We start from the raw sequence: 27,552 nt of genomic DNA, 5'->3' as shown, positions 1-27,552 counted from the left end.
GGAAATTGTTGTCACCTTAAATAGCTCATAAACATGCTTGAGGGGTAATGATTAAATAGGACAGCCTATACAATGGGTTACTCTGCCAACTACTTGTCGTCAGCACAAACCACTAAGCTTCTCAGAGACAAGATGTAACCACTGGAGAAAGCATGTGTATTACTTCATGCTTTAAAAATGCTGTATCTGCAAGAAGGAAGAAACTCGCATAAGATGACTTCAGTGGACTCTGGATATTGGAAATGTATTGCAGGGCAGGGGCAAACCCATAAAGTAGCAGTGATTTTTAATCATATGAGGAAAAAGTGGAAGGAGGACATTTCAGAGTGAAACAATTGGATGTAAAACCTATCATGTGCACTCCACACATATTACATCCTAAAAGAACTGCAGGATATTTAATAGGGATGTATGGGAGTAGCATGTTGGATTTATTCTGAACCCAGGAAACATCCTCTCTGTAGGGATTTTTGAGAATCCTTGGGCTTGGCTTGGCACTCCAACAAGGTGGTGCCACTGCAAGGGGGACAATCAGCACACCTCCCCTGAGAATAAGAGGATAACCCAGAGCTCCGGATGAAACACTTCTAATCTCGGCCAGCCATGGGTTTAGGGGGTTTGGAGTTTCTAGGAGAAATAATACATTTATTTCATACATTATATATAAATACAATTATATACACACACACACATATACAATACATTATATATCAATAAAATTATATATATACATATATATATACAATACATTATATATAAATACAGAATCGGCTGCCTCAACACATGCCTTTTTTACTATCAGTTGTCCCCACTTTCAGAGCACTTGGAACATTCTTTCTGCTACCTACACTTAGTCGCAGAAGGTGGCAATTTCTAGCAAGACTTTGCAGCCTTTAAGAAACCGTTACAAAATGTTAGCAAACGTTTTAAGGGTTCAGGCCATACTACCTGCAACGTAGACTTCACTGGTAGACCAAAAGCCAGTGGCACCTTCTGGACTTACCCTCAACCCGTTTAACATGCAGCAAAGGCGAGAACCTTTGTTTTTTCAGAGCCCTATTTACAGTACAAGATGTTAACCTGGGAGAGGGAAATGAAACACAACTTCCAGACAGGGGACTGGGGAGCTCAGCTTAGGACCAAACACATGGAAGTGGAAACTAGCAGTTGGCATGAGGTAAAGTATTTCATGTGCATGAGGTAAAATATTTGCATGTGATAGGGGTGCCTTGGAAGAACGAGACTGAAAAACAAGAGGAAACTAGCTGTTGCTTCCAACAAAGCACTAAGTACAATCTCCCTGCTGCACTGCTGTATACAAGAAGCCAAAGGCTAATCCCATATTTAATGATCCGCATTTTACAAGATAAACAGGTAAGCAAACATGTATCTCCAGCTCATTCCTTATAGATAACACTAGACACCCACTAATGCAAAACAATTCATTATGGTATTAGAACTTAAAGTTTCCAGGCTCTTCCAGTAAGCCTGACTCCTGTCTTGAGCTAAATCATCACTAGTTATTAGGGGGGGCTTGGGAGCCAGGAGAATTAAGATGACACAGAGCAAGTGTGAATGTGGAATCCAGCTGTGAGTGCCTGTGATGGAACCAAACCCATGCTTGATCATGGAAAAAGTGTGGGGGCAAGCTCAGGGAAGATGTCATGAGACACAAGATGTTTGGAACAGCAATTTTAGCTGGAGGAAACACGCTCGAGGTCTGAACACAGGTCAGTCATTTCACAAAATTGTTAGCATTGTTCAGCTCTGAAATGGATGCCTTTCTCTCAGCCCTGGGGCATGCTGGCTCCAAAGGACGCTTCAGTTGTACTCGTCTTCAGATTGCTGCCAGATAGTTTTTACATATTTCCCCTTTCTTTTCTGTTTTATTTATGTACTCATGCCTGATCAGTGGTTCAAGTTTGCAAACTGGATAATAAATAACAGATGCACTTTTGTTTGTCTTCGTTGCTAACCATAGCCCATTCATCCTAATATTGGGGAAAAAATGTGTATGTGTGGCCTGATTCAAAGATACCGATTCACCCGTTAGTGGGTGAATAGACACAAATTGATAGGCACGGTTAATCTAACATGTCACACCAAGGGAAAAAAGGGGTAGGTACTGACAAGAAATTCCAGACAAGGTCAGACTTTCAACAGTAGACAAATAAGTTATGTAAATATGTTATCCGAGTACTTGCTCCATATGCCAAAAATGTTTAATATTCACAGATAATGAAACATGTTTGAATCAGAGCAGTTTTGTTGATTCTGGCAAGAAATTTAAGAGCCACTGAAACAACAGAAAAGAATGCTTGAAATTAACCCCTTTTACACAACCCTTGAAAGATTCTGACTAAAACTAGCAATGCTGGTAAGGAAAATTAGTACTCCACAGTTCCGATAGGTAAACTTACAGGGACAGGAGGAGAGGTAAGATTTAAACAGCAGAGTGGAGTTGCTAAAGCATGAAATCAGCAGGTAGGAGAACCCCACCATAGCTCTGGCTTCTGCTTCTTCAGCCGAAAGAACACCAGATGCATGTTTGGCATAAATCTGTGCTAACCTGATTGCAAGGCCTGCAGATGTTTTTTCTGATGCACTTAACCCTGATGTTTAATTAAATAACCTGTTAACAAGGATTGATCAGCTTAATCCTGAAACATTTGCCTGGTCTCAGCCCTGCCACCACTTTGCACATACTTGGCAGCAATCCCCAGGAGTACTACTCTCAAGAACTAGAGCTGCCTACCAGATTAGTAAGAAAAGTAAAGACATTCTGATTTCAAGTTTCTGCCTTACAAGACAGCAGCTACTTTCCTAGACAGAGGGCACTGCCATGTACACAGTAAGAAGAAAGACTGACCACTTGTATTATTCAACTGCGAGGTCCACACAAGGTTCAGGCCTATGGATGAATGAATGCCACCTCACATGGAAACCAGTTTACCTCTGAACATTCATGTATTCCCTATGTATCAGCCCTTAACAGCTGAAATCCAAGACAGAGTTGCTGACTGGTGCATTTCCTCTCCCTGTGATGAACTGCGAAACGCTTAATCAACAAATGAGATCTCAAGGTATGTCTCTATATAAAAAAACCCTAAGATCACTTGGTGTTCAGTGATCCTTCAGCTAGGTCCTACCTGCCTGTCCTGGGTTTACCAGGAGCCGTTTTGCTCCTTCTTAGTAACTGGTGCAAGCTCTGTGTTTTGACTTCCAGCCTGGGCAGAGAGCTGATAACACCGATTGTTTTTAATTGTTGCTAGGTAATGTTTATTCTGGCCAAGGACTCTGTGAGTCTCATGCTCTGCTGGGGACGAGGGAGGCCGGGAGGAAGCAGAGACAGGGCACCTGACCCGAACTAGCCAAGGAGGTATTCCATACCATAGCACGTCATGCCTGGAGGGGGAACTGGAAGTTACCCGGAAGAGGCAGGCTCTGGCTCTTCGGGGGGGTCGAACTCGTTCGGCGGTGGTATCGTATTCTCTTGTTATTTTCTCTTATCAATATTATCATTTGTGGTAGCAGCAGTGATTTGTGTTATACCTTAGTTACTGGGCTGTTCTTATCTCAACCCGTGGGAGTTACATTCTCCTGATTTTCCTCCCCATCCCTCCGGGAGTGGGGAGGGTCGGGGGGGGGGTGAGTGGACGACCTGTGTGGATTGGTTTAAACCACGACACTGCCTCAAGCACATCCCCTTCTACAGCCTCTTCTATGGTGCACAAAACACAAGCCCGTGTTGGTCAAAATAAGTAGAATACGTAAGAAAATGTGTTCTAATCTGGTTTCACCTAAAAATCCAAACTAAGAAGTCACAGAAAACTTTCTGCCACGGTAAGCAGTTTTGCTGTATCCTCGAGGCAATATCCATCAATGCATGAAAGGATTATTTTGAAACACTGTAGTGCAGTGAACTCTGAGCAAGGCACAGCTTTTGTATAGTCATTCAGATGGCTCCTGTAAAGCAAAAGTGCCATGATTTTTTTCCACTTCAGATTCATTTTAAGATCCCAGCTCAAGAAAGTCCGTAATTTTATGGCCAAGCACCCTTTCCTGTATAACAAGGAAAACTTTAATGGCAACTAAGTTTCTCTTCACTGAAAAAGCTTCCATTTATCATGCTGACGTTAGAAAGATGTTTACAAGAGCTCTTTATGAGCTGCTTTGGGGTCCTGCTTTCCATGTCTAGAGATGACTGTGTTATGCTGGACCACCGCATATGTTCCTGCCCCCCCTCAAAGCCATCCCAGGACTGGATAGATGCACCAGTGTCACCTGCAAGTAACAGGGCTCCCAGGCAATGCGTGAGGCTCAGTTGCTATCACAGAGATGCTCTAGACACCTCCAGTACCTCCAACTGCCTAAGCAAAATAAGTCATTTAAAGAAGCAATTCAAGTGAAAGTGGCAGGCAGGTCAGCAAGTTTCTGTACAATACGCTCCCTGGAAAGAATGATTTCCTCCAGCAATCTAGCTATGCCTTTAAATATGTTGCCAAAGTGTGCATGTGTGTATAACCATCACTGAAATTGAAGGAATACATGGGGGGATGACTAGTACAAAGGGCTAAAATGAATCTTGCTCTAAGTCCAAAATAGTCCTATACAGTCCTTGTATCAATGGTGGCAACCAGCAGCAGCGTAAATTGCTACCAGGAAAAAATTTTGCTACCAGGAAAAAATTTTGCTACCAGATACTATCAGCAAATATCATCTTCACATGCTGGGAGTGTGGATATATGTTTTCAGAGCCAAGACCTGAGATTTCAAAAGACAGAAATGAAACAATATTGAACTGGTTGGCAACAAACAAGGGGTTTTCTACGTAATGATAATGATATATGGTTTGCCTCTGTGCATGGAGGGGGCAATAATGAGCCTGACAATCTCAACATATACTACAAGGAGCGTTCATGCACTATTAGCACTTTAGAGTGTCCTCCTCTGCTTATGCTTTTAAACATTAGCAGTGCAGTAGCCAAAGAATCAGATTCTTATGTTCAAGCATAGCAACCTACATATAATAAACAGAAATTGCATTTAAGATTTCAAAACTGCAAAGATTCTTTTTCATTATAGCAGTGAAGAAAAACCTTAAGCAGCCTGAGACCTTGCATGGAACAAAGCAGCAAGCTTTAACTCTTCCACTTAACATCTTCCTCACAGACATTACTGTGCAAACGCCAGGAGAAAAATGACATGAGTGCTACACAAAACTGGCCTTAAAAATGTAACCTGTCATCAGCCAGGAAAGACTTGTGGCTCTGGGACTGATTCCATTCTACTTCTCTCTGTTTCAACATTCACAGGAAGAGAATAATGTTTATTTCAACAGTTTTCTGTATTGAACCTGACAGCCTTTTCTACAGTCCCATGCTCAGGCAGCTATTAACTTAAAAGGCAACTTGGAAAAGGAGTTGTCTTCGACTCCTCCATGCTGCTAATTTTGTTTCCAGTTCAGCTTTTCTTTATTTGTTTCTAATCTTACTGATACCCAGGTTTCATACAGGCACAAAATAGGTCTCCCCAAGCAGACAGAAGAAAAAGGAAGTGTGAATATGCCAAGTACAGTAGTACAACTGGAAGACTTCTGTTCATCCTTCCAACAGAAGGATTTTTCTTTTACTCCCTAACCAAAAAGTGATGGGAATGCTGGGCCAGCAACTAGGGGCTTCAGCTAACTGGCACACTCAAGGTTAAAGGGAGCAGCATTCACAAGACTGAGATTTAACCCATTTTTCACTCTCTGGAGATAGTTCTCAAAGCCTAAGCTTAGATGCCTAGGGAAACTCAGAGAGACTAACATGGCTTTTGTATTGTCAGTGGAGACAACACAATACTGGCTAGAGCCTCTCCAGAGTTGTTTTTATGCCTCTCTCCATTAATTACTAGAGTAAGAGAACACAGTAATTTAAAGATATTATATTACTAGCAATTACTAAACTAGCGATTACTACACTTAAATATAAACTCACATGCATGGAGGGAGTTTCTCATGAGAAATTTGAAGACAGTATTTCTTTCATTCTCCTTCCTTCCTCCAAATGCCCTTTTATTTCATTGCCTAGCCTGCAAACTCTTTGAAGAGACTGTCTTGGAACATGTGCATCTCTCTTTCTAACAAGATTCTGAGCAATGATGACATACAGTTGTTTATATCCTCAGTACTGATTCACCTAAATGTGCTTGCTGGCCCTCACAATGCAATAGAAGAAGCGATAGTTCTTTCCATAACACCACAGATGTATATGGGACTTGCTCTGGGTTAACACCGTGTATCTTTGATTCTGGTGACAATTGTCTGACTGGCATCTAAACAGCTTGGCAGCCAAGCAGAGCTTGGTCCCTCCAGAGGAGGGGTGAGGATCATCTGCTTGCACTGCAGTTGGATTTCAGTTCAAACAGATAAACTTGGTTTCCAACTGTTAATCCCTCGTTCCTCATAATTGTGTTTACCTTTCCTGGAAATAAAACAAATAGGAGGGCAACAATCAGATCCAGTTCCATAATGCCAGCATCAGAGCAATCCTGGACACATTGCTAATTTATCAACAGCTTCAGGAAATACTCTGGTTAATTTTGTAGGAACTCCCATTGTGAAAATCTTTTTGGATGCCCCGGAAAGCAGCTCCTTGGCTGGCAAGTCAAATAGCACTTCCCTTGCCCTGCAAATTAGCTGGATACCCAAAGGAAATTACTAATCTTTCAGCTCAAAACTAACACGCACACAAGTATAATGAGCACTGTTTTCCTTTGTGGAAGAAGAGATAATCAATGGCTTGAAGAGCCATTGTTTGGGTGAAGCTCTTCTGTGTCATCGCCTGTACCGTTCCTATCACAACACTTTTACAAACAAGCTATTTCATTTATTATGCTTTTAACCTGGCTTGAAACCTCTGCAAGAAAGCAAATACAAAAATACATAAAAACAAACGAGTATTAATTTGTCTTATCTGCCTCCACAATAATAATTTAGCACTGCAGAATTTGAGTATCTACTCTGTAACATCAAATGTCCCTTATATATTAGGGTTTGTTGGGGGAAGTGCTGCAGAAACTCCCAAGACCCCTTGAAGAGTATGAACATCTCCAAGGCAGAACTCCACATGTCAAAACATCTCTGTGACCTGAATTTCTCTGGAAGAAAATCTTAAAGCAGTTTCTGCAATAAAGCCAAAAGCGTAGAGCAACAGGAACAGAGGAAGCATGAGGGCTGTCATTTCCTCTAAGAGCACCAAGATAATAACTCCTGTTAGCACCTCCCAGAGATACAGACCGTTCCAGTGGGCCATATGTGACTCTCATTACTTTTGTGCCTGAAAGACTACATCAGTCTACACAATATGAAGGAATTAGCTCCTGGCACTATCTTGTTTGGTGTGTGTATGAGAGAGACAAACTCCAGTGCTTTTACTATGCATTTTCATCTCCATAAGTTTCACTGCTGCACTGTGTACATCAGAGAAGTGGTAAAAGAATTATTAGGTTTAAGAAGCCATAACCATGCTGTAATCAAATCCCAGATGCTGGATCGACAGTTTCAGTTACAGATAATGACCATTCCTAATCCTTTGTTTTAATGACAGCTATTCTGAAAGGTCCAGCAATGCTGACACCTCGAATGTCTGGATTATAGGTATAAAAGTGTAATTAATGACAAATACACCCACACTGTCCAAAAGGATACTATCACCTTTATTGCAGTCTAGATTCTGGGAAGTTCAAAATAAGCAAAAGCTTGAATCATTTAATGACTGTGCTTACAAAAAAGCTCTTATAAAACAGCTGTTCTAACCCATTTTCCAAAGTTCATTCCAACCTGCTGCTTTCAGGGTATTTTTTTGTTTGTGTGTTTGAGTATCTTTGGTCTGTAAAGAGATTAAAAGCTCCATGATTTTAGTTCCCTTTTCAGTCAATAAAAACTCAGTGGGAGAGAGGCAGGAGGAAAGAGAGTAGGATGCCTTTCCTGTTACAATAGAGAGACTTGGGAGACATGGGTTCAGTGCCTGCCTCTGACATGAATTTCCTGTATGACCTCAGGCAAACCATTTGGTGTTTCTGTTATTTATCTGTAAAGCAGGGATAACCACTATCCCAGACAGGAGTTGCTTGGATAACATTTATTAATGTCAGGGGTGCTCAGAAAGTCACATACTAGATTTCTACTGACCGCATACCCAAACTCAGGGGTTGAAATGACCCAGGTTATGCCAGTGTATCAGACATCTCATAAAACCATACTTGCTTACTACCACTCTTCAGCCTGTAACGCAAATAGGTCTCACAACAGCAGTATGACATTTCCATAAAGACAAACTACAAAGTAGAAGAAAGACATCAAATAATGTGGGGGGAAATGCAACCTGTTGTCGGGGAAAAGGGATACAAACCTTGCAAGTATTTATTAGCACAGTGCCCAGCACCACACCACACAGCTGGACCTCCTTTAAATAAGCCATCAGAGGTACAACAGCAATGAAAAACAAGTTAAGTGCAAGATTTAAGGTTTCTGCCTTGTTTTTCTAACAGCTATTCAATACTATATAGTCCATCACATCCTTATCATTGTAACTTAGGGTTCTGTGTAGAAATTATTACAAACTGTGCCTGGAGATTTTGTCCTTGCCCACTTGGTGGGTAGTGTGCACCTCAGCTAATTCAAGAGTGCAAAACTGGTGTCTTGTCTAAGACAATTTGCCCAGACTTCTGGAATAGTCAACAGAGAGAAATAATGAATGCCCAGAAGGAATTTATCACTCCCTAAGGTAGACGGCCTGAGTTTTGAGGTAAAATCTGTTAAGGAGATTCCTACCTCTATCCTGCTCTGAACACAGACAGCACACAGAGACCACAAAGGGACAAGGAAACATGTCACGATCCAGGAAATGTGTCAAAGGGAAGGTAATATAAAACTGGACTAAATAAAACATTAAAATGCAATGTCATGGGGAATGAGACATAGGATGAAGAATTAATTCATTCTAGTTGGGCAGTTACTCAGTCTATACAATACTTGTGCATCATATAATATCCCAAATCTGTTTCTCAGTGATTCTGTCTTTTGTGTCTATCTGTAAGCCATATGTGTTTTTATCTCATCTCTTACCTTTCAACAGCACAAATCTTGGAAACCTGCTTAGAAAGGTCTTATTGGATCTGTGTTTACACAGACGCAGTGACACAGCTACTTGCATATAAAGGATGGTAATACTTTTCAGCCAAAAGGCTAGAAAAGTAGGTAATAAAGAAATAAATATATATATTAAAAAGGTATAAATATTTAAATAAATAAATTATACTTTCTTCTTCAATAAAGAAAGTATAATACTTCCTTTCAAGTAGCCCAAAGAGCTGGTTCCATCTTACAAAGACAGATTACTCTGAATTTCAGCAACAGATTTACCCCAGTAGTGAGGTTTCCCTCTCTTGGCCACCACAGAATAAATGATGGGATTTTCACGGTTTAACAAAAGCTTTGAAAGTAATAAATAAATATTAGAAATGAAACCTAAGAATGTGTCTCCTTTACCACAATTTGTTATTTCTTTGCAATTGACATGAAACTGCCTTTTGAAATACATTGTGTTGAAAGAATAACTTTCTCTGTTACTTACATTTGTTAAAAGAACACTCAAAAGGAACAGATTCTAACACAGACTATAAAAAAAAATATTGATAGTGTATTCAGGGCTAGCTAGTGCTTTTGCAGACAGCCACAGAATAAAATGGGGAATGCAAGTCATCTTAGTAGTACATCCTGCTGATGTTACATACACCATTTAATCAGAGAGGGCTGATTAAAACTCAGTCCTCTTTGGAGGTGTGACTCAGGGAAGCATTCTCCACACTTACTTCAGGATTAGCCTGATCTAGATTTACACTGCACTGTAGATAACCAGGAACACACAACCATCTGCTTGCCCTAGGTGATGGACAGCAGTCAATAGCTGGGTGGGCTCAGCTTTTTACGGTGACCTGGCCACAGATACAAAGAACCTCTTCTTACCTAAAAATGCAACTGATTCATCTAGTTCTGCTGGATTTCTTTTGTTTCAGACATCAGCCAGCTCTCAGTGCCTCTCTGGACTCAGAACACATCACAACGTACTCACCATCATCTGTTGAACATGAAATATTTCGGCTCCAGTGGCAGAGAGGCGGTTTGGAAATGAAATGTCAAGAAAAGCTCCAGGGAGAGTGCTTGGCCCAGCATTGTAAACCTGTAAGATAAAATAAAGAAATAAAATAAAGTCTAAAAATTACACATATGACTGGATGTAAATGGGAAACTACTGTAGAACCAGAGCTGAGAGTATAAAGTTGAAAAAAATCAAATACTATGCAATTTGTTCAGTGTCTTCCTAGTAAGACATTTAAGATCCCGTCCAACCCAAACCATTCTGTGAGTCTGTGTAACACTTCTTTTGTAACTATTAGGATGAAGGCAAAGGTTTAGCTTATCTAAGAGTCTTTAAGCACAACTCATACATCAGTGAGAAGCAGTTTTGCAGGATAATTACCAGTCAACAATGCAAACAGGATGACACTTCTACCTGATATACAAAGACACTGCTAGCACTCTGAGTGCTTTGTAACACCATCAGTAAGACCGTGAGAAATGCTGCTCAGTTAACATTCTCATTTTCATCTAGTAACCACTGCATTAGATTCAGCATATGTTTTCCTTATGAAGCAGAAGCCAAAGTAATGATGATTGTGACTACCGGACTGCGGGTTTGCTGAGTTGCCAGGAAATGCATGTGAACAACTTCCATTCAAGTTCTGGGGTTTCCAGTTAAATGAAACTCTTAGTGGAAAACATTCGCTTTCATTCAAAGTCCCACAAATTTTCAACAAAAACTCAAGGAGTTTCCAGTCGACCGCTGAATTGCATCAAATGAAAATTCCAGAATCTATGGGGTTTTGGTACAAAGAAATAATACCTGGAAAACTTTCAATGAAATTAAGTTTTCATGTCTATCTATGTTTTTTTTTTTTTAATTAGGAAAATATTTCCTGGTTTCTTTTAACAATACACATATAACTGCATAAAGTTGAAAAATATAGGCCCATTAGAATATTTATGAACACTGAGACAGTAGTGTCAGAAGATGTAGCAATCAGTTGTTAATTGTGTAAAGTCCATATATTAAACACAACAGGTTTTCATTCTTCAAACCCTGTTTATATTTGAAGAAATGCCTCACTGATAAAGAGAATCAGCTCACAATGCCAAATCTTTGCAAAAACCCTGAGGCTCCAAGCAGGGGGAGAAATCCCACTACAATGGAGCATGATAAATGCTGCATGAAATACAAACATAATGCCTCATGTTAGACATTTTAAAAAACTTGATTATCTCGCTGAGATCAGATATCAGAGCTAATGCAGAAAAGGCATTTTCATTGCACATCTTGTTACCCCCTCCCCAAAATGATGCATAGATCTTTTTTCTTATTAACATTGGACATGGTATAGCTTTTCACATTTAAAACCCACTATAAAGCTCCATATTTTTGTAAATCATCTCTTTTTCTTGGTTAAGAAACTATTACTTTTCTCCATCTGGAGAAGTTTAATAAATGGCAGGCAAATCATTAGAAACAATTAAGCAAGCAGTGATACAAACCATGCTTTGCCCATTATGAAACTCTACCCTTTCTCTTTGACACACACAGTTATGAGGTTTACCGCATTACTTGAGAGCAGATCTGTGACTTGTTACAGTTCAATTTTCTGCTTCTATGTGGGAAAAAAAAATTACTCATAGGGCAAATTGTAAGTGTGTTAATAATAACACAAGATAAGAGATGAAGCAGGACAAATGCTGGCTCTGCCAATATATAGATGCTTTCTCCTTTACCTGTTATCACTTTGTTTTATTGAAAATATCCATCTAGTTAAGGCACCAAAACATCTGTTCTTTATCTGGTTTTAACCAATAACTGGCTGGGGGGGGAGAGGGGGAAGGGAAGACCTGTAAACCCACAAGAATGAAATCAGAATCACAAGAATTAATAGCCTGGTTCACGAAAGCTTTAATGTCCTCAAATCCTGCTTTCACTCCCTCTCAGTAAATAGCTAAGGGCACTGCATGACAGTGGGGGCTTAATTGCTCTGGACCACAGTCTGTCCATGGAGGCAGACATGTGTTATTCATTATGAGCTGAGTGGCATTCATGCCTAGGAGAACAGAAAGGGGAAAAAAAGGTGAAAGACTATTTTTCACAATAAATTATTTCCCCCCACCTCAGCGTGATTTATCATTCCCTAGTTCCATCTAGCGGTCAAAAAGTGCTTGTAATAGATACAGTCACAGCAGCAAGACAAGTTCCTTTGGCCTGCATGACAAGAGTTTGTTATAACAAACCATCCATATACTTTGCCATATCAGGAACTCATCTAACTGCCATGTGAAATTTAATCTATAGGTAATACTTGAATAACACTGCAATGCCATGAGACATTTAATGAAACGTCCTCACACACTTGTCTTTTTAGTGTCCCAGTGTCTTCCCTGTACTGTATTCTTATCAGCAATGCTATAAACATTTTCATACCAGGGGCATATAGCAAGTCTGAATCCTTGCATGTGTATATGTTTGTTCTCATGGATGAAAGCTGCCCACTCCTCAATGATCATGCTACTAAAAATAATTACTCCTCCCTTTTAAACCTGCAACTACATCCAAGATGTGGCACTTGAGTAACCAGAGCTCTTTACTGAGAGCATGATGAAAGGTAAAAGAAAAACAAATGGAAGTATCTTCATTCCTGTGGAAGTAAGATGGCCTACTTGCAATTCTTGGTATAATATATTCAGATAAGAAAACACACCATCCCTTCACACTGTACATACGGCAGCCAATCAACAATGCATTGGACAGCATACTGTGATTCAGAAACACGCTCCAAGGACCATACATCACTCAGAATAAAAGAGATACAAAACCAGAAAGGGCTGTCAAGCAGGAAAGCAATCAAAATAAGGATCAGTTTTACCTGCAGTGTGAAGTTGAGAGACTGGAAAAGGCATTCGTGGTTTTCCAACTGAACAAAGTTGGACGCTTCCACAGAATCACCATAGAAAAATGAAGTAGGGAAGACTTCTCTGAAAGATCAAGACACAAATTTAGTAAGCTGTGTTTGTCACCAAAATTAAATACATTTGTGCCAAGTTGAATTGCACCCCTTGCTTTCAGGTCTTGTGAAATTCTATGAGAGCATTTAACATCAATTTATTATTTGTGATTTGATTTTCTCTTGACAACACTGGAAATGTACCTAAGCAGGCTTAAAATCCTGTCGCAAAAAGCATCTCAACTGACCCGGATTAACATCCCACCACCAAAGCAGACTTCTTTTGATTACTTCATCTCCTTTTCTCCTTTCCTATCACAAAACCTCCAGGGCCCCTGAAATGGATGATTTCTGAGAGTCCAATAGCTTGTGCAATACAGGAAATCATTGCACTAACAAGTTAATCTGAAGAAACCGTTACTAATAGGAATACTTTCAGTTGAGTATCAACTAAAGTAACATTCCAATTTTATCTACTATTTACATAGCACTACAGGAAAAACCCACTTCATTAATTATCTGAGCTTCACTACCTTTATGACTAACAGATGGTTAAAGGGAAGAGTAGAGGGGGATATAACTTTCTTTCAACTACAGTGGCACAGGCCAAGTCTCCTCAACTACTTTTTTCATCTTATCACAAAGTAAAAAGCAGTAGGGTTTTATCAGAAAAGACTTGCAGGCACAAACAGTACCTAGAAACCCTGCAGAAGAAGACCAGGAGTGCTTTAAGCATCCTTTGTGCCTCCTTTTAATATGGGGCTGCTGTACTGATTTGAAAAGGTCCTAGTTTCAGGACAAACCTTGGTGAGGGACTGCCTAAAATTCTGCTTCCTTCCCAGTGTGTCCTTTTGGGACAGAGTTTTTTGTGACAGGATTTTAAGCCTGTTTAGGTACATTTCCCTTTTTCCTGCCTGCCTCCTATGCCAGAAATTGCTAGGGAAACAGCAAGAGACAGATTTATTCCTCCCATTTACAGTGTTGTGCCAGAAGGCTCCTCCCAAACATGGTACAAGCCCTTCCGGGCTATTTATGAGCAGGAATGAAGTTTGCTCTTGTAGACTCAAACGCAGGATAGATAATAAACTTTAAAAATGCACTGTCCCAAAAAGACTATTACTAATATTACCATGCATGGGGATATTGTGCCCTCCAATGAACCCAACTTTTTCCTGGTAGTTCTGTGAACTTGAATTAAATAAGCTTTGTCTATGAGAAAGAATAAAGTAATCTACACAGTCAGTTGGATGGGACTTATAAATTTAGAGACCTTGTGCTTTACAAGTAGTACGTTCTGAAGACAGAGAAAAGAGCCACATTTTTATCAGGTTTTTTGACATGCAGGATTCTATAGGCGAGATCTAAGGACACAGATGAAAGCATTTGTATCTGTAAAGCTGTACAAAAATCCATCTTTATCAAAGCATCAAGAAGCAAGGGACACAGAGTGAAGTTTCTACACAATCTGCAACTATGAGAGCACTCAAAAACTTTCAGAACTTGCTGCTGAGACTTTACTGGCAATATAGAGGAGATTTTTGTCCTTGCTAGTCATCTTGTGAGGTCTGACAGCACACTTCACTTCTCCGAGCGGGCTTAAGCACGTCTTCTACCCATTCTGACTATTGTGTCAGTAATTAAGGGATTTTATTTCTATGTAAGAAGGGAGAAAATCAGCTTCACCCAGCTGATTTTACCCAGCTTTTCAGCCAAACCACATGTCAGTGCAGGTATCTTTGTTCCTTCATATATAGCATGCTGGTCAAAGGAACACTTGACTTCTACTGATGCTAAACTGCACTGGTCATTTCGACAATATGTGTTCCCTGGGGATTGTCATAAGTGGTGGTTAAATCAGACACTAACCTCTTGGAGACACTACTGATAATTTTTTGCTTCCCCAGTTTCGGAATGAATGTCAGCTTTCTCAATCTATGTGGACACTAATTCACCACGAGTGACCAGGTCCCCCATTACAAGTTAAGCACAGTCTATGCTAGAGGACAGTCTGTGGGGACCAACCACAAATCTTTTTTCCTACACTTAAGACTGTGGTGCAGAAGTAGAAGGGAAAACCCCTGAGTACAAAGGCAGGAGGAACTTACACATGAGCAACCATGGGGAGAGGACAGTGGCTACGCATTATACAAGTAATTCAGTCAAACGGTGATTCCTTAGTTACTGTTCAAATGCCTCACAGACTTGGGGCCAGAGGAAGTGGCAAAGTGAACAGAATCAGAAGTGAATTCTGATTGTGAAATTAAACAGAAAGACAAAACAGCTGGAATCCACCAAGTTCCTTAAAATCCCAGAACATTTGACCCTAACCTTTGTCCTGGTGATTGATTCTCAACCATATCCTTAAAGACATGACCTAAGGAACAAGATGGGATTTACTTGTTCTCTTTTTATTTTATTTTAAGGTCCATCATACCTACAGAATCACATGAATTAAAGTCTGATCATTACCACAAACGTCATGGTAACTAATTAGCATTAATTAATGGAGTTTCTCTAAGGAGTGAGAAAGAGGTACAGTGTTGGAATGAAAGGCATGACAAATAAAATTCCCAGATAATGAATGAGTTTGTCTGTATGGCCAGAGTCTGGGAAACAGGGAAAAAGCAACAGTTCCGCTACATGTAAACAAAGAGAAGAATTCGGTTTTTCACTGAAGAGGCTCAGATGTTATTGTTAGGATTATCATTATTTTTGTTGTTTTCATCTGATGACTGGTACTTACCCATTGATAGATGAGTCCACTTCATGCATCAGGGGCACCGACAGGGTTAGGGTATTATCATGCAGAGATTCAGTGCGTTCCAAGTTTCCACTGTGCAAGAAAGGAAAAACAAATATGCTATAAATTGACAGCCTTTGCAATATATCACACAGTTTCACAGCTACTACCTCTCTGCCTTCCTACCCTGAGCCTCTCTATTTGAGTGATGTCAGCTCCTTAAGAAGCCTTCTGAAGATTAAGAGCTACATTTGTTCACCCACCTCGGAAAGGGTACACACATAAAGGATGTGCATTGTGGTTGTTCCTGTGTAGCTCATTGTCATGTGACACGATGTGGCTCACACCAAAAACCCTATCTTGGAGAAAGGTGCACATTCAAATGGCAGTGCAAAACTACAGCAGCCATCATGCACAGTGGAGAGAAGCAAGGACATTTAGACTCTGATGCAAGGGATGATTCTGTCCCAGCCTGACTGCACATCAGTTTGGGAGGGATACATACACCCCACAGAGGGTCCTGACTTTCCATATACCTGCATTGTACCACGGCATCAATTTGGTGCCGCTACAAGCAGCTTTTTTGGGTGAGACCCTCATACTAAACTGGACACAATCTCTCAGCAGTTCCATCACCTCTTTCTGTACTTAGCTGCCACTTCTACTTTATATTTTCGAAGGTAGCGACCTCAACTGGTCAAAAGCAGAAGGAGGAAGGAGAAAAGTGTGCAATTATCTCTGATCTGAGTCAGTTTATTTCAGTGTGAAAGCTTCTGTATGAAGTCTGTGAAAGGCGCCTGTGAAATGCATGTCCAACATGCAAACCTGTAATTATTCTAATTCTGATGGTGAGTCTGCTAGGTGAGTGACAGCTCGGAACAATAATCTTGAGAAGTACGTTACATATATTTCCAATTTCTCCAGCAGTGACTCTGGAATCACTTTTGCCTTGCAATTCATTGGATTTACTCGCAAGTCAAGCTGGCAAAGCTAAAGATATGATCCTATTTATTTGAGGACAGTATCACTGAGGCAACAGCAGGCAGTAACGTCCCAAGTGATACCATGCAGATGATGAGTTGCTCAGATTACAAAAACAGAGCCTGCTGGCTACATACATGCATAGATAGAGCTCCGCTTTCTGTAACTGACACGTTGGCCATGACTCCTAATAAAACTATGGCCCAGATGGAAAAATGCACAAAATCCCAGTCCCAGGAAAAAAAACAAAAAACACTTAATAAAAGGTTTTCCTCTGAACAAGCTTGAAGAAGAGTCCAAATTGGAGACATTTCTCATCCAACACAAATACCGAGATACCATGGTGGCAAACAGAATAAGCAAGTAGAATTCTATACAGGGTTCATGGGTATGTGCTTATCTGGTTCAAATGGATCAAAGGTACTGTCAGAAAAGGAGAACACAGCACAGTGAATCTAGCTCTAGAAAAACAGCTCACACCACAAAGCGCAGAAAAGGCTTTGGGGTTTTGTTGCTGATTTTCTAAACAAAAACAGCAAATGTAAGGTAATGTTCAGATCTCTGTCCAGTTGATCTCTCCTACTGCTGAACCAGTCTCTTGTTACATATACTCCTGCCAGAATTGCAGCTTCAAGGGACAGGCTTAAGTGGCCTCTTGAAGGGCAAAGCTTACTTTCCCATGACAGCACGTCACAGGTTTTCTGTGTCCAGCCAGTTCAGCCAGACCAGCTTTGGTTTTGTGTGGAAACAATGTCCCCAGTCATTGCAGTCTGGCCACAACACAGACACTTCCTCTTCCATTTCTTTATCACTGACTTTACTCCAAGGCTCCCTACAATTCTTGTGGTAGAAAGATTTTATTACACTTATTTCACAGCATGGGAATTGAGCAATGTGCCCGAAGTCACAGAAAAAATTAGGGTAATCAGCACTGGGACATGCACTGTTGCCTTTGGAGGTTCAGCTGAATCCTTCAAAACACAACTGTCCTCCTGCCCATCCTTCTGAAATGAGAAACTTGCTCCTAAACCCCTCTGGGCATTCAGACTATGTGTACAAACTACTATTTATTTCTTTGCTCCATCTAACGGCACTGACTAACCCTTCTCACTGGTGGGGCACAGAAATGTGAGGAGTGAGATTACACAGGAAATCCCTGTGCTATCCAAGGCAGGGAAATGAGTGGCACAATCTGGAAAACACTGGCTGGGCAAACTTAAAGCACTGCAGACCCATCTTTGCACCAGCTGGCATTCAGCTAACAGATACTGATGCATCTCCCTGACCTAGAACCATCACAAGGTCATCTGAACACACTATGAACTCCTCCTCATGGAGAGTAAAACTTCTCTAACGTGCAAGACATGGTCTTGCCTCTCTAATACGAGGTCACATTTTCAGTGTTTCATACCAGCACCACGTGTTGCAGGATCTTGTTCCCACCTACAGTTGCCACTACAAGAGGAGGACTGTGCCCTAAGAAAGCAATCACTCAGCAGCTGCCACAGCTTCTCTCTCCTCTCCAACTACTTGGGGTGAGGCATCATCAGACTGGGGAGGAGAATTCAGGCTGGAGGCCCTGATTTTGACACAGGAGGGTATGAAGCTGGCATATTCACACAGTAAGGGAAGCAGGAACTAATCTCACACCTAGCACGTCACGGCCCAGGTTAATGGAGCTGTGCTACCATCAGTTATACTGTCTCATATACACCCTGACAATGCTTGTGACCGAATCACCCATAGAGTCTGCTTCTTTGTGACAAATCATCTTAGGAGGCACAGAGCATGTGTCACACCTCATATTCTGCCCGAGATAAAAATCACTATGCATGCACACTTGGCATCACCCTACTTCAATGCCTGCTCCAAGCGCCCTTGGGGAAATACCCTATTCAGCTGTTTCATGCAGTCTGTCATAGATCATTGAAGATCCATAGGGGAAAAAATAGACATGCAACTTTGCAAACTGTCAGTGAGATTCCTGACCATCTGATGAAAGCATTTATCTTTTTTGGTTTGCATCCAAACACGCTTATTTCATTCAAATGCTGGAACAAATGTGCCTGCCTGGTGCTGATCGTCAACTGCAGCTGAGCTGAGCTTGATACAGAGCCCAAAGGGATGGGCACACAAACACGAAGGCCTTCCATTTGAGAGAACACAAACTGCTCCTTCAGAATTGCAACTGCTTGGAAAAGAAAGCCTAAGTATGATCCTACCTCATTTTTCAGGAAGCTGTGTCACATGGTTCCTCTATATTACCAGAATACATGCATTTAGCCCCAGAAATTTAACGTCATCTACCACACATACACATTTACCACTAATATCACAGAACTGTCAAGCATATGCAATGCGCTTCAAATGTTACTTCATGCAACAAAGGATATTCAAGTTATCAAGAGGTATAAAGGTTCCTTTACCTTTGTGCAGTGACAAGGAAGGTAAGTGTTTCTTCCTGCCCAGACAAGTGGCTCGTATCAAAGATCACACTGAAGTCATACTGTGCAAAGAAAAAGCAGTATTTAGAGAAAAATATAGTTTCAAAATGCATTTATTCTGAAACTTCCCATATATTTTACTGGCCTAGCTGAACAAAAGTAGCGCATTTAGATACACGCAAGAGAGCTTCCTCCACTGTAGCGTAGCTTTTAAATCTTTGCAATTGTATCTCTGTTTGAGTTTTCCTTTATTGTGAAAGGGCCTTTACTGGAATAATCATTCAAAAGTATTTCTTGAGGAGATGTCTGCCAGGGAAAGGGTCTTCCAGTATAAGAGGATCTCTACCTGAAACTACCTCAGCACTAACCTTTACATTATTACTTGCTGATGAAGAGATCTTTCAAGGGGAATAAAGATCATGCCTCAGGCCTGCACAGAGACTTGGAGCGACTGGCGCAAGCTAAAGCTTTACGGCCACCCACCATAATGGATAAAATCAAGTGTTAATTTTGAAAAGAGAATTTATGATGACCACTGTAGCACTACCTTAACTTCTCCATGCAGTAACTTTTCTACCTAACTCCCAAACAGGTTTTGGCAAAGTGAAAGTTTCCAAATTCATGATTTCAACGGCTTGCTGAAAAAAAACTGAAAATTACCCAACTATGTCATTCTGGAGCAAAAAACTCAGATTATTCTATTCCAGATAATATTTTGCCACTGCGCTTATTTTGGCCATTTCATTTAAAATCTTTTTAAATGCTTCAAAAGAGCATATTACAGTCAATAAAACTCGTAAACAAAAAAAAATCATATAGGTCAAAGATCCACGCAAATGGAAAGAATTAGGTTTTGAAGTTGAAAACTTCTGAAAAAAATCAGACTGATTTTGTTCAGGTCATGTGAAGTTATAACCTCTTCTTCTCACCCTTCTGGGTTGGTCATTTTTACAGCTTGGTTTAGTGACAGAAAGAACCCGGCTGAATTTCTAAACATCGTGAGAGAGTTCATCTTTGTCTACCAAACAAAATCTTCTTGCAAAGCTACCAGGAGACCGTAATATGAAAAAGTCCCTAAGGCATTTTCATTGTAATGTGTACAAATTCAGTTGTACTTTAATGTAAGAGAAGACAAAAATAAAAACAAAATAAGGCAACTTAAATAAGACAGAGAGTCCTGTTCTGATTTTCTGCAGAAGTATGCATGGTTTTCATAGTTGCAACTATGGATCATTTTTGAAGAGAATTGTATTGTAGTGCACAAGGTCCTGTCATTGGCTTTATCTGGTGGGAAAGAGGACAGCTACCCTTCTAACTGTGCAAGGCTTGGATATCTTGATTTAGAAATCTACTGAAAGTATCAGTCACAGACATTTAACAGAGCAGTTGCCTTTCCAGTCATTCCTTGGAGACAAAGAGGCGAATGGACCATCACTCTGCAAATGCAAGCATCACAACATTACCCTAGATTTCGATCTCATGAAAGGAAATCCCACGCTGCACTTGAGGAAATCTGACTCCAGCAACTCACAGGCAATGCCTAGCTCCTCCTGTACAAAAATAAAAAAGACCATGAGATGACAGATTTGGGGAAAAAGAGGATTACTAAGAAATGCCATTGTGATAAAGTATTGTAGAAAATGAAACATTTCCCACCATAGCACTGTTATGCCCAGAAAACTAATACTCATTGAATAAGTGGAAAAGCGGTGTTGTGCTTCCTTACTCCACCTTAGCTGGACCAGCACCAAGAAGACAACCATCAGAACATTGCTCTGAGAGACAGACCATAGGGAAATACTGTGTAACTAAACACATTAGGGTCAGGGGTTCAGCCCAAGTTCTTGGATAACCAGACAGCCAGCTGTTATCTCTGTTTATGAAAAGACAGCTTTTAGAATACAGTTCACCAAGGTAGTTTTTCCAGGTACCAACATCATAAAGAGAGAACTGTGTTAGACAACAGTGACCAAACCATGCCACACACAGATGCTGGAGAAAACATTAATCTGGTCCTGGTGTCAACTGCTGTGCTGATCTCTTTCTGTGGTCCATGGGATAAGCAGCATTGGTATGGATACCAACTTGCTGTAGTGATAAAATGATGGCATAGATAAAGTAGAGGGATGAACCTCTCCTCATGCTAAGCATCGATAGACTATGAACATTGTCAATAATACAAATAGAAAATATTAGCGCAGCTCTACCCTGCTTGAATGGTGACTCCACTACAACAGAAATACTTCCGATGAATGAAGAGTGTTTCATTGCTCCATAAAGTAAGTACCTGGCTCCAGGCTAGCACGTTCTCATCTCCAGGTTATCAGGGAATAGTTTTTATGCTCTGCCACTGTGGACGAACTCATCTCACTAAACTTTAGGAGTGGGATTCAGCTCCAGAAACTGATACGCATTTTTAGGTGCCTACACAGCAAGTGATTGCTGTGTGATCTATGCATCATTGCTCCCATCATAGTCAATGGATGTAGAAAACAGTTCAGCAAAACCAAATGCAGATGTTTAGTTTAGACTAGGCTGTGTACCTGTTTAAGCCCTACACTGAAGCTATGGAATTGATGTCATACAGCTACAATATAAATGGCTAGATTCAGACATCTGAATCCAGAAATTAACTCTATTCTAGACATGTAGCTGATAATCTCTTAGTTAAGGTAATACAATTTATTTGACCTATTTTTAGTATCTTCAGCAGTCTGCAAAGCCCAGGCTCTGTCTTATTTTCCACATTTCCCAAATCACTTCAAATATGAGTTCTGATTTAAATATGCATTTAAAAGTTACATGGGTAAAATTCTCAGCTGGAAGAATCACATGCGGACGTAGCTTCCTGAACCACAGACTCGGGTTATAGGGATCTCTAGGAAATACCTCTGGGCCTTTCATGTGCTAACACAAGCACTTAGTGCTCTACAGATGCTACTATTATCCTAATTATGAGTCTGACAGCATTCGGACTCTTGATCTTTTAACTGCTTCCTGTGATATCTGAAAGACAAGGTCTCCTTTATCTTCAAAATCATGATACAAATCAGGGCCTACATTTATAGAGAATTATAAACCTAATGCTACCTTTCTTATCTGACTCAGACAACATTTCACTGGTTTCATATGAAAAGAAAATAACACAAGGAGAAAATCAATGCATGCTTGGAGATGCTGGTGGTGTTGATATTACTCCAGTACTACTCAAATACCAGAGCAATGGCCTCCACATTCAGCTTCTTTATGGATTTGTTTCCTTGCAATCTTCAGTAGGCTTCTACTTACAGAAATACAAAAGATGGCATTGCCCAGCAAATCAAATATCTAACTTCAGTCATACAAAGCCGCTGTCCCCATACACTGTGTTAGAGTTTTTCCTCCATTTAACATAAAGCAGCAGAGTTTCATGGATGAAGCATCCCCTTCACTTTTCCTCTCAGCAGTCTGTGAGGGTCTCCTGTTCTATGCAAGTGACCACATGAACACAAACTCTTGGCAGCTGCGTAACCAAACAGTAAACTTCACAGCTGTTTCCTCTGGGAACATTCTTGGTTCTCTGTTGTTCAAATGTCCCTTGTTGTCTAACTGTGGCAACCTATGAACTTTCTTTCACCAACTCCCAGACTCTGTTCATTCAAGAGGGGTTTTCTATTTACATAGCTGTCTGGTGGTGACAGTGACCAGACAGACCCAAGACACTGCTTCCTCTCCTCAAGGCCATATCCCTTCAGAGATGTTAAAAAACAGGGTAACAGAAAGAACTCTCATCTTGGTAATTTAAGAAGTGCAGTACTTCATCATTTTGCACACTGGTGGCTGCCTGCAGCCCTGACAGCAGGCACATGGATGTTTTATAATGGCCTGTTAAGGAAACAACAGATAAGATTGCATGGTTTTCCTGTTGTTGCTTACAACATCTTAATGGATGCAGTAAGACTGACTTGAACAACCTTCTGGCTTCATTAGCATACCATCCACTTTAATGATTAACATTAATACAACGTTACTGAAGTTCAGTTGGGCATTAGGAAAATGTTCTTCACTGACAGGGTGGTCGGGCTACTGGAACAAGCTCCCCAGGGATCATAGCACCAAACCTTGTTACCTTGTCAAGAGCTCAAGGACCATCTCCATGCTTCTCTTAAGTCATATGATTTAGTTTTAGGTAGTCCTGCAAGGAGCAGGGAGCTGGATTCAGTGATCCTTACGGGTCCCTTCCAGCATGAGATATTCTATGATTCCATTAATGCTGCAAAGTCAAATTGTTCAGTGCTAAAAACCATTAAACGTAAGTCTGCCTGCCTCACTCTGCTTCAACCTTCTGCACATCCCTAAATTACAGAGATTACCCAGAAATCTTTTCCCACGGACTCTTTGCCTTTCTCTGTGATTAGATGGAAAAGCTCTGCTGATGAGTAAGCATTTTGTTTCTCCTTCACTGCTCACTGTCTGGCTTCAGTTTTTATTTGCAGTGCACTGCTTTGGAGAGAGTGAAAATTGATTCTTCATGGGGTTTCCTACGGTGTTCAGCTCTGTAACATGTGGGCGCTCTGTAAGCACTAAATAAATTCAGTTTTCACACTATTCCATTAGGCTGAAGGGTTGGTGATGTCTTATCTGATAGGGAATGGAAACAGTGCAACTCAGAAATTCTGGATGCCACTTCTCACCGATGTTGGCTAACGCTTTCTATGTGCAATGCTTCTCTATGATGAGTTGAGAACACAACTTATTGCATGAGTTTCCATACCAGTTTCTAGTTTACTTTGAAACATAGCCAGTGGGGTTTGAAGTTTCCCTTCCAACAAGACAGCACAAAGTTTATCTGGAAAACTCTGGAGATGTTTTTTCTGAAACACTTCACAGCATTTCATATTCTTAAGAGAGTCAAGCAGATAAATAGCCAGCTAATTAGCCAAACAGCCGTGCTATTACTGTATGACAAATGCAGACCTGGGTATGAGAAACATGAAGCTTAAACTGGCTCACAGGCTGCTTCTCAAAGTCCTCTATCGCAGAAAGAAAAGTTCCTGATAACTGTAACATGAGCAATGGAACAATCAAGTTCTATCTCCACTATATGGGGCACATGGGGAAACAGCAACTCAGCCTAAATTCTACAGCATAACTCTGTTGAACATTATAGACAGAAGTGTTTTGATGTGTAAATACTTCGTGTGGTTTCTACTAAGTATTGCAGGAAGCTGGTAATGATCTTATTAATACAGTGCCTCTAAGCAGCAACCTAGGAATGTTGCTGTTTGCTAAATCTAAGACTTGAGAGAGGAAAAATTTCACCACTGCTCATGTTCTCGTCTCTCTGCTGCAGTCCGTAATGGGGGTCACCAGCTCTCTTCTCCATGACAGGTAAACAAGACAGATCAAGCTGAATATTTAAAAGAGTGCATTCAGCTTGGTACATAAAGCATTTCAACAAGAGTAAAGCATTTTAACCACACAGATGGGATGCCGGAAAGACAGCTGCCATTTGCCCCCTCTCCTCCTGTAGCAAAGATTTTTAGAAGATTTCTTAAATATTGTTGACTTTGACCTCAAGGGGTCCTTTTCAACTTGGTTAACTGCCAAACCCAGGACTTAAGAATAAAGGAAGGAGAATGCCTTAAGAAAACAGTAAGAGAGGACTGCTGGTGGAAGAAAGGTTGCCTGGCTCTGCCTAAAAGCACAGTCACAGGTCAGAGACTCTGCCTCTGGGAAAAGTCTTCATGTTGAAGCACAACATGTTGCTCCTAATTGAGCTCCCTCTCCCGCAATGCAGATAATCAAAACTGGACACAATACATGAAACGGCACATCCCAAAAAAGGATATTGAAACTTCCTCAGCCTCACCTTGACTAACCATTTTCATATCAGATCACATATGGGGATTTCCCCAAGGGAGTCTTGCATAGCTTGTACGTGATGACTTATTGATCAACCAATTCACTCTGACCCTTCCTTGCCTCACCTACATCCAACCAAAACCCTCCAACCTTCCTGAGCCTGATCTGGCAGTTCATATATTCTATTTTTACTTTTTTCCACCCTTAGGGAAAGACTCTTCCCTAAAGGCAGAACAACTCTTCTGAACTGATGTTGGCCTCAACCCAAAGTCAACAGCATGTTTCCTCAGCTTGCTCCCACCCCCATCCCCACCCATAACTGGTTTCAAGCTCCTTGCCTCAAGCATCTCCTTATGTAATCTCCCCCAGCCTGTTAATTCCCCTTCAACAATCTCCAGTCCCAGCCTTTTATCTGACAACTCTTCTACCCTTTTAGTGTAGGTCACTTGTATTATTTTGCACTCACCAGTGCTCTCACAGAGAAAGTGTGAATTCAACCATCCTAACACTCATTTATGGCCTGCTAGCTCTCTGCTTTTCTAAGCACACAAGCTCCTAGTAGGTGCTACATCTGAAAAGTCAACAGGGAAATGCAACAGAGTGATCCTAAACTTGCAAAAGGATGTGTACAGCTCTAATTGATTTAATAAAATCATACCAAGATAGTAAATAGAAAGTGATACTAATTTCTGAACTTCGGGTAAGTACAGTACTGCTCTGAATATTGTTGATTTTCTGTGCCAGAACTGACTTCACCCTTTTAAATACTCTTCTGATTAGCTGTTATTTTTTAATGGATTAAAACCATGAATGATGCACACTGAAAATATCTTCACTGCAGAAGAATCCTATTCTTAGGACAATCTGTATATTTTGTTTAGAAGGAAAACAAAACAAAACAAACCCCACCTTGTTAGGAAGTCCATTTACCAGCACTTTGTATTTCTTTTTCCTTAGATATAATCAAACTAAATTTTTGGGGGTTTGTTTAGATGGAAAAAAGTCTCCCCTGCAAATCCTGGCCACTCACACGTATACTCTGGAACAGAGGAGAAAATGTCCTGGAAGCCTTGATAATTTGTTGGCAGAACAAGAACTTATTTAACTTGTTAGAGGATTTTTTATGCTGCTGAACATTTTCCAGAGGGTACAAAAGAAGAATGTCAGAAGTGAATATTGAGGGACCCTGCACTTGCTGCCAGGGCAGACACTCTTGTTACTGCTTTTCTTCTTGTTACTGGTTTTCTTGCTCTGTAACGCCTCTCTGTGAACTATTACACTTGACACCACAGGGGACCAGGAACAGGATTCCCATCTGAGAAGGCTAAACAAAATATGCTAGGAAAATACCGCAAAGAAGGACTACTGGCACTGTGCACTTCGTGGTATGCTAAGTCTCAAAAGTTAGACACTGTGCATCTACCTACTATATACTCTGCCCACTATTTGTCTGGAAATGTGGGTTCTCTGACCTGCACCAAAGGCAGAGGCTCACATCAGGCACTGGCAGGAATACAGTTTGGCTAAATTCGCACAGTTTCTTATTCTCATCATGGTCCCTGACTTAAAGCACACACTTATACCTCAGTAATTCCAATTTTTCACTTTTGGTGAAGAATGGCATTTTCCCAAACGAGAGTTTAGATGAACATCTGGATGCTTTGTTTCACCCAATAGGACAATTTTATAGACCTGACCTGCATTTTAAGCCTTTCTTTTGTGAGCTGTCACTGAATGTATGTCTGTTTGCTGCTGGTAATCTGTTTCCTACACACTTCACTAGCAAAGCCAGCTAGTACAAACACCTCTCATGTCAGGGACCTAAAATAAAGGCTCACATCTTTGATGGTGTTTGAGATGGCTTCTTCAAATCATTCTTCATAATCTTGGTCTAAGCTCTTCAGTCATACTATCAACTTGTGAGTTTCCCTAGGGTTTTAAGAGCATAATACGTAGTTTTGCTCCTACTCTTATTCGCTGCCTCACAATCTTCTTAATGCCTTCACTGAGGCTTCAAGGATATGAAGATTTGTCAATTCATTTAATAGCCAGCCCCTGAGCAGACGTGCTTTCCATGGCAACTGAGGCCACCAAAGAATGTGGGTCACAGTTACCCACATGTTCAGAGCAATTAGGGATGCCTGAGCTCATGAAAGCTTGGGGATTTTTGTTTTTCAAGCTGAGTTTCCCTATGACTGAGAGCAAGTGCAGCTCAGAGTAATTTAATCTGGGAGGCCCCTCCATGTGCATACATCAGCTCGTTTTTTCTAACACAGAATTCCACAGATACCACACTTTCCTCCAAAATAGGGCTTCACTTGGTATTTTAAAATTGCAAGAACACAGAGAGGATTAGTGGTGTTACTGACTGGGAACTCTTCCTGGCGCTGTACCATGATTCAAGTAAAAAATCCTCTGAAATGGTGGTTCTGAGCTACCTCTTAAAAATTGCTCTGA

General features: G+C 40.7%; 1 protein-coding gene and 1 long non-coding RNA gene across 2 annotated transcripts in view; one reads left to right on the top strand and one right to left on the bottom strand.

Moving 5' to 3' along the window:
- ITGA9 (integrin subunit alpha 9) overlaps positions 1 to 27,552 on the bottom strand; it is a 219,634-nt gene that overhangs the window by 33,391 nt on the left and 158,691 nt on the right. Inside the window, exons 19-23 of the mRNA XM_065665773.1 lie at positions 20,715 to 20,801; positions 19,234 to 19,313; positions 15,830 to 15,919; positions 13,009 to 13,117; positions 10,119 to 10,226 (exon numbers count right to left, since the gene is read on the bottom strand). Coding sequence (XP_065521845.1) covers positions 10,119 to 10,226; positions 13,009 to 13,117; positions 15,830 to 15,919; positions 19,234 to 19,313; positions 20,715 to 20,801 — 474 coding nt within the window. The remainder of the gene's footprint in view (positions 1 to 10,118; positions 10,227 to 13,008; positions 13,118 to 15,829; positions 15,920 to 19,233; positions 19,314 to 20,714; positions 20,802 to 27,552) is intronic.
- On the top strand, positions 1,708 to 10,158 carry LOC136007686 (uncharacterized). The gene is made up of 3 exons (XR_010609814.1): positions 1,708 to 1,730; positions 2,986 to 3,083; positions 10,063 to 10,158. It is a non-coding gene; the product is annotated as an uncharacterized LOC136007686 (long non-coding RNA).

The sequence above is a fragment of the Lathamus discolor genome, chromosome 2 (assembly GCF_037157495.1).
Source record: "Lathamus discolor isolate bLatDis1 chromosome 2, bLatDis1.hap1, whole genome shotgun sequence".
In the NCBI taxonomy this organism is placed as follows: Eukaryota; Metazoa; Chordata; class Aves; order Psittaciformes; family Psittacidae; genus Lathamus; species Lathamus discolor.
This window is presented reverse-complemented; position numbering and strand designations above follow the sequence as displayed.